General features: G+C 38.1%; 3 protein-coding genes across 7 annotated transcripts; 1 reads left to right on the forward strand and 2 right to left on the reverse strand.

The window, feature by feature from the left end:
* Nucleotides 1-685: 685 nt before the first annotated feature.
* Nucleotides 686-2,301, reverse strand: Mp20 (Muscle protein 20). The gene is made up of 4 exons (XM_011310296.1): nt 2,191-2,301; nt 1,593-1,804; nt 1,396-1,516; nt 686-1,008 (listed from the first exon to the last, which is right to left on the reverse strand). The coding sequence occupies exons 1-4, from the start codon at nt 2,218-2,220 to the stop codon at nt 817-819; spliced, it is 555 nt and encodes a 184-aa protein (XP_011308598.1). The 5' UTR covers nt 2,221-2,301; the 3' UTR covers nt 686-816.
* A 212-nt stretch (nt 2,302-2,513) lies between these two features.
* Nucleotides 2,514-9,233, forward strand: Ts (Thymidylate synthase). Of its 5 annotated transcripts, none has more exons than XM_011310784.1 (5): nt 2,514-2,721; nt 7,021-7,208; nt 7,473-7,736; nt 7,804-8,066; nt 8,152-9,233. In XM_011310784.1, the coding sequence occupies exons 2-5, from the start codon at nt 7,037-7,039 to the stop codon at nt 8,359-8,361; spliced, it is 909 nt and encodes a 302-aa protein (XP_011309086.1). In that variant the 5' UTR covers nt 2,514-2,721; nt 7,021-7,036; the 3' UTR covers nt 8,362-9,233. The 5 variants fall into 5 exon arrangements, with proteins under 5 accessions (XP_011309086.1, XP_011308835.1, XP_011308920.1 ...); XM_011310533.1 differs by lacking the exon at nt 2,514-2,721 and adding an exon at nt 2,762-2,937; XM_011310618.1 differs by lacking the exon at nt 2,514-2,721 and adding an exon at nt 4,526-4,551.
* On the reverse strand, nt 8,721-11,311 carry LOC105269826 (uncharacterized protein C6orf106 homolog). The gene is made up of 3 exons (XM_011310413.1): nt 10,893-11,311; nt 10,062-10,411; nt 8,721-9,949 (listed from the first exon to the last, which is right to left on the reverse strand). Exons 1-3 carry the CDS (start codon nt 11,048-11,050, stop codon nt 9,843-9,845), a joined length of 615 nt encoding a protein of 204 aa, XP_011308715.1. The 5' UTR covers nt 11,051-11,311; the 3' UTR covers nt 8,721-9,842.
* Between the last annotated feature and the right edge of the window lie 129 nt (nt 11,312-11,440).

Below are 11,440 nucleotides of genomic sequence, written 5' to 3' on the forward strand. Positions count from 1 at the left end.
TTGTCATCGAGAAGAAATCATTCGATTGATTATTGTCGACAATATCCAGTGATAATCGAAATGTTTTTCAAGAATGTTTTTATTTATGTCAAGAAATTCATGACGGGGTTGGAAAATTGGCAGCAGCAGAATATTTAATACTGAGAAAAAAACTTTAAACATTTTTTTCACGAAAAAACAAATTTTCAAGCGAAGTCGAAAGGTTTTTGCCCTAGAATAACTCAAACTTGAAGTTAAAAACTATTGAATAAATGCAGTCAAATTCAGTTTGAGATATCACTTTCTTGTCATAATCAAACAATACGACTTTGGCACACGTACAAAATCTCTCGGTTTCTTGTCTCATTGTAAGAAATTTTCCCGTCGTCAATTTTCGAGTTTCTGAGTACAAATAAACACGTACTTGTCACAAGTAGTTTTTTTTCTCAGAGCATTTGGCCCGCTCCCCCCTAGATCTCTATTTTTATTAAATCACTTCAGTCATTGTCAAGACTGTCATGGAATAAACTAGGTCGTCATGATGCACACCCACTGAATATTTTCACTTTCGTCTCGGATTTATTAAGTGTTATGTATTTTTGTCGCAGCATACGTACCGTATTTATTTCTGTTGCTATAGGATACAACTGAGACAAAACTCTACCAGAAGAAAAAAAAGGGAATGGGTGAATGATCACGAGAGAGATATGAAATAATAACGAAATATATATTACTCAATTACAAAAGGGAACATAAACATTCACATTGAGGGGATTTGGGGGAGTGTGAGGGATGAGGATGGGGATGGGTGATTTTTTTGTTTATTGTTATCATCGTTTACTTTCCGAGGATAATTTTGCGTCCAGCACCCATGTTGGAGCCAGCCTGGGTCGCGCCCTTGTTGGATCCAGCCTGGAGACCGACAATTGTCTGGCCAGCTCGGAGCTGCTCTTCGGAGAAATCACGTTTGCATTCCTCCGATGGCTTCGGCCCCAGGTAAGGTCCCTTCCACTCGGGGTGGAGGTATGTCTGCAGTTTCCCCCCAAAAAAATATAATTTTTTATTATAGATTCCAAGAACGAAGAATCTGAAGTATTATAATTTAAATGCCATGAGAATTATCTCACTTTCTGTGGATTTATTTCGGTCTCCTTTCGAGAATGTTCAGACATTCTGGATTTTTTACGACATATTAAGGACAGACTATCGAAAATAAAATGTAAAATCATAAAATAATTAAGACCATTTGGGAACAAAATCGGGGATTGATAAAAACGGAAAGTTGAAAATTTTATGACGTACAAAAAGCTCGTTTAATATTTCCTGGTCCAGTCGATAGGTTCCGAGATAAATCCATAATTAAGATTGTTGAAATTTATAAATTGTTTTTTTCGGAGAAATTAATAATTTACGTACCGTGCGGCCGAGGGAGAATAGGGTCGTCACGACCTGTGCAATGTCCTTCTTCTCGAACAAATCGACTGTTTGGAAGACATCGGTATCAGGTACACCGTACGCCTTCATGGCCTTCTGGAACCTAAAAACAATTATCAATATGTAAAAAGGCATTTTTCATATGGCAAATGGACACCCTGGGATAAATTGTCACTCACATATTAATGTTCTCCATCATTTTGAATTGTCCACCGCTGGAGTTGACTTTGGGGACTGATCCTGGGGCGAGTTTGTTCATAACTGCGCAGAGGAGTTGTCCATCGTGGATGACATCCTCGAAGGGCTCACCTGCTGGGAATTTCATCCCAAGAATCGATTCGATCCATTCCTGAGCCTCTTTCTCCTGCTGAGGGTCACGCTTGGCCAGAGTCTGGGAGTTCATATCAAGATTATTATCCATTCAGCCAAAGGACTTTACTCCCATCCAATTAATTTTTAATTTCGAGAACAAGAGATGAATGGGGATAAAATTGAATGCGAAATTTCCAGACCGTTATTCATTCATGACTATCTAAGATTCTCGTGGATTGAAATGAATGAAAGAAATGGACAATATTTTTTATACATAAAAAAAAATAAATAGACCGATAGTAAAATTTGATTATAATATTTTCTTGAATTTGTTTCTTTTAAATCAATTTCTTTCTGAATCCACTGGGTTTTCTGATATTCGCGGAATAATAGGATCTGGTAGATCGATTCGTCTCCTTTTTTTTCCACTTCACTTTAAATCGACCCCTTAAGAACAAACAGTACCTTGGCGCGGACTTGACGTTCAAGAGCCATTTTTAATATTGAAATTGAATTTAACAGTTCCTGGATGCACCGGGATGTCGACTGAAGTGCTGAAACCGTTGAACACTGGCTCTTATACCCTTCGCCCCCAGACAACGATAATCTCAGCCCACGCGAAAATCTCCAACTGGGGAAAAAGAGGATGACCAATTCATTCCCCCCAGAAATTGCTACTGATTTTCTCGTTTCCGATTTTTCGGGAATCTAATATTAGATTATGATTATTGCGTGACATATGCCAATGTCGGGACAGTCTGAGATAGATTTGTCATCGAGTTGTCAGTTCAATGTGACATTCCGATGAACGAAATGGAGAGGAGTTAACACAAGGAATTGTTTGGTTTGAGGTAGTCTTTAATGAAGTGCTGAAGGAAATGAGTCGGAGAATTTCATACAACATTCTGAGAATATGTTTTGGAAATGATCGATTCGGTGACGAAAAATCTCAGACATATGTCAACCTATCTGGAGACCATTTTGCATCCTTTACAGGTAAAATTATAAGCTCGCGAGAAAAGGCGATTGAAGTTTCCCTTTCGAAGTAAAAATGAAGAGACATAAAAGGGACTTTGCGAATAGAAACAGTTCGGTAGGATCGCAGAATATTTTTCATGGGGTATTGAATTTCAAAAATAATCTCATCTTCTGGTACCCCTGGACCACCGGCAAATGGCAAGAAAATAAAAGCATCACGTCGCAGTTTTCAAGGTAAAGCACCTCTTTAAATAATCTCCACGAGGAATATGGGTCAGGTTATAAATGCGTGATCCAGTTGAAAGAACGTTATGCATTCTAGATTCCGAGTAAACAGATACCAGTCGAGATTATTGTTTCATTCTTTAAACTGTCAGGATTTTTGGGCTGGGGATTAATCTAGGATGATGGCCATTGGTTAACTGTCATCTTCGGTTACATTGATCGCGAGGGGTTGAATTATTCCCCAATTGAATTTGTAAATACTTGGCTTCTGAGTCGACGTTAAATATATCCAGGCATCTGCGTCTTCGTGTGAGGAACCAGCTGTTTGCATTAACAAAAAACTAAATTCTTGTGGGAAGTGGGGTAACGTAACAAGTCGATTTTTCACATTTTCTTGAATAGTAAATTCGAATAGAATAGAAAACTACAAACAGCTCCTTAAAAATTCTCTGAATCAAGATCTAAATTCTTGAATTCATCGAAGTTCAAAACAATATTTGGGATGAAAAAAAAATAAGTCCAGTCAAAAATAATGAATTTCTAATTTATAGACTTCAAGTAATTAAATGTATTATAAATTCGTGTAACAACTCGACCCTGGGTCGAAAAAAAAATTAGTCACTTTGTATATACAAAACATAGATATAAATTCATCTACTACAATAAAAAATAAACCATGATTTCCTTCTTTAAATTTTCACATTAAATTTATAAACCTCGAATAATTGAATTGGATAATCCATCAGCATTGGATTTAACATCTAAATAAATTTATAAATCTTCAACTGGAAGCATCAAAAGTACCGTGATTTGTATTATCAGTATTGCTTTTTCTCATCGGGACTAGTTGCAGTGTATTGCCGATTTTTACGGCTTTGAATGTATCACCAGGTGACACAACTGGCGCTTGAATCCTCGTAAGTATCGCAAAGCTGGAGTTATTATTGGACGAATTCTCCAGGACGACTGGTGTAACAGGGGCAAGGGAGAGTTTGATATCACTTCGTTTGATTGGTATCAGTTTCTTGGGGTCGAAATTCGAGAGATTTATCACTTTTGGCTTTGAGATATTCTCGGACGTCGTCGTCGGCTTGATAGTCCTGAATTTTTGTACACTAGTCACCGGGAGTAATTTTATTATACTCTTGGGTGTTGTATTTTGTATGAGAATCTTCGACTCGGCCCTCTTAATTATTGCTGGCAAAACTCTTTTCGTTATTGCCTGGAATTTGGAAGTCGAGGGCGTGGACTTCTGGGGAATCGTCTCCACTTTAGATTCGACGACGTTCTCCTTGCTAACGATTATCAGCGGGACATTCGTCATTTGTAATTGTTGATTCACCACTGGTAATGTCCCGGGACCTTGAAATTGTTGGAGTATTACGGAAGTCGGTGCAGTGGAAATGCATGAGTCAGAGTTGTATCTTGGGAATAGTTTGGTGCAGACTTTTGGCTTGCTCTCCTCACTGGAGTTCAATCTCTCGAGCTCCATCTCCGCCACGCGCAGAATCGAATCGTCTAGGCGCTCCAGGGAGCGACTCTTCGTTTCGAAATTTGGAGTGCTCTGAGTGCGGCAGAACGGAGAGTCTGAGAAGTTAAAAATAAGAGGATTATGTCGATGAGGTTTGAGTTGATTTTTTAGAATTCAGGGGGAGTTGAGGAGATGGAAGATTTCGGTAAAAACGTTCCACTTCCGAAGTACTGGATTTGAAGATTATTTTGGGAACATTTTCACACGTTTAATATTATCGCCTTTATTCCAGTCCCTAGATCTCGAACCTTTAAGGCCTTAAAATAGAAGTTTTATTTCCACAATTTTGAGTTCGTCTTTGGGTACCAAAACAAAATATTTGAAACCTTGAATTTGAACAACTAAAATGGATTCACTCGAACGAGAAGATGTTCTGTTTACTTTAATCGATAGAATAGATAGAGATAGAAGGTTGCAATATCTACCTGTGTCAAACAGTTTTCGTTTACGAGGTTTACGTTTGTCCGTGATTGGAGTCTTGTCCGTGTCATTGATAAATGTTTTGCATCGAGTGTTGCTCAAAGTGTTGAGACTCAGTCCTTGCAGAGGTGCACTGCCTCCTGATTTATTTGGGGTTGACATACCAATCGGTGGATGGTGGTGAATCTCTCTTGTTGGAGTTTCTACATGACAACCCGTAACGGTAAATTATGGACTGGCACTCACATTAAATTATACTTATTATGTAAATCATTATACTTGGCAATTTACCTGTGTCAGTGTCTACAACCCCGACATCAGGGCCCACGTACTTAAATACAGGTTTTCTGATGGTCCTCTCATCCATGTGTACTTTTTTAATCAGTCCAATAGCAGTCAGAACATTGGCAATGTCATACAAACGACGTACTTTAGTCTTAAAACGAGATCTCGATGCATTGTCAGTTATTTCAGGCGTTTGATCGTCCACGTCGCCAATTAAAACTTTTGCAGCGATGTCAAGATTGATTACACCATTCTAGGAATTTGAACAAAAGGATAAATTGATTTCACATATATATATATATCGTCCTATGGAGGATAATAAACCCCACGGAGATGAATAAAATATGAAAACAAACAATTTATCAGTGAATTGAAAAATAGAAAAATACCCTCATAGAAATGAGAAACAGCATAACAAATTTCTGACACATGGCCCCCAGACTCTTGTCCTCTTTGATAGCAGTGTACCCAAGGCTCTCCTCCTCAGAGATCTCCTCGAATGACATTGTTAAATCCGAGGTCCCAGGTGATTCATCCACCTGATCACCAGTATAAGCCTTATTAATTCTCTGTATCTCCTGTATCTGCTCTTTCATACCGATGCTTATTGCAATGGATTTCAGCCTTGTTAAGGTCCCAACTAGAGCACTCTGACCATGCCACAGATAGCGATTTTTGCCAGCCTTTGCCGCCATTTCCAGACTCTCCAGGACATTTATTATATCGTAAATCCTGCGTTTTTCTGTGCCCAACGCTCGGGCAGTTCCATCCAGAGATATTTCTTGTGGAGCTCCAGACTCCACGTTCAATGGATACATATTCAAAAATCTGAAAAGCCCATAAAGTGTCTATTGATTTTAAGAGCAAATGTGAAGAGATTTTTTTGTCTGAAATTTAATCATGTAGGAGAGACTCCCTCAACGTTTTCATCTTAAGTCTAAAGTTTTTGAAAAAATTCATAATTAAGAGAAATGTTAAATTCCAGTAGTCTGATTTTATCACTTGTTTTTTTTTGGCTATTCTGATGCTTTACTCACTTATTGCATAATAATCCCAGTGATTTCTGCTTTCTCGGAAGGAGTTTGTTTCCAGAGCCCGAGGGAATGGGTGAATCCCTCTGAGATCCACTCTGTGGATTGACCTCCCCCGCACTTTTGAGGTTCGAAGCGAGTGAAGTTAAAAGTCTCAAATTAGCAGTTGGTGATATTGGTTCTTTAACATTACTCAGTTCCCCAAGGACTTTGCGTTCAGGTGTGCATCTGCCTTGATCCGACATAATTTGATATTTGATATTATTTTGCACAATGCACCTGAGGTGAATGACTCCCCAGTATAACCAAAATGCACCACTCCCTCAACTCCAGCTATTGGGCGAAAAATTGTGAATTCCACTCGCGTAGATAATCTCGAACGGTTGTTTGTTATGCAAGGATGTCTTAAGTATCAACATCCCGATGTTTTTCACTCAAGAACAACATTATTTTTACGATAATTGTTTGGCTTTTGCAGTTTCCCTTTCGGACATTTCTCCCGCCGCTTCCAACCTCTAAAACTGCTTCGTGGGTGAAGAAAAAACGCGCGAAAACGTTAGCAGAAATGGGCATGTGAATGCGCCCAAAATTTCTGATCTTGAGAAAAAATATGAAAATGTCGAAAAAAATGATAATGAAAAGTTTATCAATACCCCCAAAAAAGAATATATGAATGTAATGAAAAAAATACCATAAACCCGTGGTAAAATTTGATTTGCCAATCATGCGTCCAATCACTTCATTCTCCAAATAGGCGGGAAGTAGACCTTAACTGCTTCCAATTAACCTTGCACCAAGCATAAGTATTTTTTTATTCACGATCAGATCGAGAACAAGAATAATGACGGATACCAACGGGAAAACTGAAGATGGAAATCACGGTGAACACGAGGAGCACCAGTATTTGAAATTGCTTGAAAAGATCATGGCACAAGGAGCAAAAAAGAACGATCGCACAGGGACTGGTACATTTGCACTTTTTGGAACTCAGATGCGATTCAGTCTGAGAGATGGTAAGTACCAATTGATATTCCCTCATAGGCCAATCAATAAATTATTTTAGGTAGGTCATTAATGATCTTATCCAATGATGGCCGTACCCAATGACAGCCACCCAATGATGATTATCACTGAATAATTAGTCGGAATGCTTCTCTGGAGAACCAGAAAATTTTGGAAAGAAGAGTAATCATTAAAGTCCTAGTGAAAACCCAATTGGTCATCTGAAAAATACCGAAATTAAAAAATGAATTAATGAATATTTTTTGGACATAAAGGCATTTTCCCACTGCTGACCACAAAAGACGTCTTTTGGAAGGGAGTAGTCGAGGAACTTCTCTGGTTCATCAGTGGATCCACGAATGCCCAAGACCTGTCGAAGAGGGGAGTTAAAATCTGGGATGCCAATAGTTCTCGTATATATCTCGATGCATATGGCTTTAAGGATCGTGAGGAGGGGGATCTGGGGCCGATCTATGGCTTCCAGTGGAGGCACTCAGGTGCCAAATACACGCATATGCACGCAGACTACACGGGACAAGGTGGGAGATACCAAGAATAAATTGGAAGGATTTGTTTTTTTTTTATTAATTGTTTGGCTGTGGCTAGGCATCGATCAACTCCAGGAGGTGGTGGACAAGCTCAGGAATAACCCTGACGATCGCAGGATCATTATCTGTGCATGGAATCCAGCCGACATCCCCAAAATGGCTCTGCCACCGTGTCATTGCCTCGTGCAGTTCTTCGTAGCCAATGGGGAGCTCTCCTGTCATCTCTATCAACGAAGTGCAGACATGGGCCTCGGAGTGCCTTTCAACATTGCCTCCTACTCATTGTTGACGTACATGCTGGCTCACATATGTAATCTGAAGGCAATTATCAGTGTGCTAATTGAATTTGATAAGAATTGATTTATCTCTGGGATTCATTTAATTTGGATCGTTCATTGATTTACAGCCTGGAGAATTCGTTCACACGATGGGAGACTGTCATGTCTACTCAAATCATGTCGAACCCCTGAAGACACAGTGCCAGAGGACCCCAAGGCCATTTCCAACCCTCAAGATCATCAGGGATGTCAAAGAGATCGATGACTTCGTGGCTTCGGATTTCGAGTTGATTGGATATGATCCTCATCCTAAAATCCCGATGAAAATGGCTGTTTGAGTTGTTTAGTAGTTTATTTCAACTGTGAATTTATACATGCCAATTCAATGAGAATAATTGTTGCCGGATAATTCAGTGGTTATTACTTGAAACGTTATGAGTATTTTTTTTGCAGTATTCCATTATAAAATACTGTCACTATTTGGGATATATCAGTAAGGACAGTTTAGAGGATAACTATCACCATTCTAGGATATCAAATGACAAATCCCTTAGGAATAACTGTTATTTTATTTACCCTAATAAAAATTATATTCTCAATAAACTCATTCGTAAACTCCTATCATCTCACAATAGTCCCGTGTTTACGTTTCCAATTATGTTGACTCTACATCATTCATTGTTTTCTAATTCATTTTAAGACTAACGCGCCATACAGATCAGTTGCACAATCAATAACAGATCTCTGTCTCTAAAAGTAAACATATCATCCACTGACCACGTACAATTGAGACGCTCCATTATCACATTATCCATTTTAAAAATAAGTATTTCATTCGTTCACTAAACTCGGGAATAGGACATAAGTGAAGCTAAAAAAAATTGAGGGGAAAAATAACCGTCATACACATGATTACTCGATTCAAATTCTTCAAAGGAGAATAAAATAACGCAGATATTTGTTACTTCGATAAAATATCAATATTCATATCAATGAATATTTTTTTTTTCCAATTAATATGTTTCTGGTCTAACCATATAATGTAGATCAATTTAATTCAAATTCGAAGCCACAAAAAACTTTGGAAATCAGTGAAATTCATTGAAGTTTACTCTCTCCATTTCTGCTTGTAAAGAAAGGAAGAATTGCCGATTTATTTATCTAAAAAAATGAAAAACATCCAATTTCCTTCATCTCTCCTCTGCAATTACCAAGAACCGTAAAACGTTGTTTTGCGGTAAAATATAAGCATTTATGAGCAATAATTAATCCGTTATCATTTCCAACGACTGATTAACCATCAAAATCACTGATTGAATCATCGAATATTATTACAAAATGTGAAACTCCTGTATTTTCACTATTCCTGATTGAAAAAAGTAAAGATCAACTAATTTTTATAGTAATATCGAAGATATCTTAAAAGTTTACTATTTATATAGCAATATTTCCTCGAGGCTGCCATTGAATCTACGTCACACGAGCTCGGGATTGCTTCAATACATAATGAAGAAAAAAATCACGGCCAGGTTAATTTTATCGTCTCATCGTTGGAGCGATTTAATATTGTTAAAGGGCCGCTGGGACAATAAAATTACTTGGCGGACCTGAGCATTCCAACTACATATTTTTTACTGTTCTGTTCTCATTGTCGATAAATGGAACAAGTGCCTTCATTAACGAATTAATCGTAGTACGTTCTCTGAATTTATCCTAAGATTGTTTTATTGTATTTTTTTTATAAAATAGATGTATCTTCTTCAAGGGTTTTGTAGAGAAAAATTTAGGAATATATCGTGGAGTTCGGGGACAAGGGGGGCTAGCACATTTGTACATCATTGGACTGTGAAGTACTTAGCTGATGCAGTTGTTGAGTTACAGCAAGTGTCCCTGCTTCACTTACAGTCACAATCACCCAAATAACATCTGCAAGAACAATATTTTCTAAAATTTTGTTCGAAAAAATAAATTTATATTAAACGACGATGGTAATCAAACAATTCCAAAGAGGAAGATGCAAAATTGAAAGATTTCTCACCTCCAAAATAGGATCCAGAAGCAGTCATCATTCTCCATTTACTCTGAAACGTTCCTAGTTCACTAGGACTCGTTAAGACAACACTCAATTCGGTAGTATCCTTTGGTGCTAATGCTTGCACTTCTACCCTTGTGCAATCCCCCATCACAACACCACCGGTATGCAACAAACAAATGCCCTCTGGCCATGGATCAGTTCCAGAGTTCTGCACTCGCCATGATTTACGAAATTTCGTATTGGGTGATACTGATTCACCCTCGCCAATCGTACTGTCACAAAGAAGTGTCATACAGGGTAATTTGAACGGCGATTCGTAATCGAAGTAACTGCATATAGCTGCTTGAAGGTTCCTGCGAGTAAAATCACAGTAATAAAAACAATAATAGAAAAAATAATAGAAATATTTTGCCCTGAATAAAATTATACTTCTCGCCCCCTCTAATGAGAAGGATATATATATTTTACAATTTTTTTCTGAAAATGTGAATGAACACTTTATTGTCGAGAAATTTCCCTAAAATGTTTAATTTTAAAGGCAACTCAAAAATAATGAAAATCATCAATTAATTAACATGATATCAACGATAAAATGCAAAAGAATGCATTGAAAATTAGACAAAGAGAAATAAGTCTTGATTGCCTGTTCCCTTCAAATCCCTCAAACAAAGAAAGTCCACTGGTTAGAATCTCTGAATAACCAGAGAGCAGACAAAGGGCAGACCAGTGCCTCCCACCAGAGCATAATCATGCAAGCAAATGTTGAAAAATCAAAAATTGATCCACTACCAGGTTATGTCTGGACTCGGCCCTTGACCTGACAAAGGTAATTACCAATTGTTCATATCCAGGAAAAACGTGGCTGTTGCTTCATTGAGCTGACTCCCTGCCAATAATCTCTGCAACTGCTTGACCAGGTCATCCTTATCAGTAGTCCCCATGCAACTGAATTGCTGCAGCAAATGCTGATCGAAGTCATTGTCGACATCCATCGTTGTGATAATAATCACAGATTTGCACCGTCAAAATTCTTTCACGAACAAAAACCAACCCATTCAATGCAGTTCACTATATCATTTTAAAGCACTTCCTTCGGACCAGTGTGATTTGTTTGCGATACTCTGAAGAAATTTCAACGAAAAATTTCAACTGTCATCATCCCGAAGACGTGTGACGTGAGCTCAGATATCGTGTTTTGGGAGTCTTTTCTTTTTTTTTTTCTCAATTTTTTATGACACTGACCATAGACATGTTGTATGTAGACTACCAATTCGGCGCTGAGAAAGTACAGAAACGAGGACGACAGGACCGAGAACCTCTTCTGTCTCTGTCACGCAATCATTGGAGATTTGGAATGGACAAAGCAACAGAACTTTAAACAG

This window comes from Fopius arisanus, unplaced genomic scaffold (genome assembly GCF_000806365.1).
Source record: "Fopius arisanus strain USDA-PBARC FA_bdor unplaced genomic scaffold, ASM80636v1 scaffold00001, whole genome shotgun sequence".
Lineage (NCBI taxonomy): Eukaryota > Metazoa > Arthropoda > Insecta > Hymenoptera > Braconidae > Fopius > Fopius arisanus.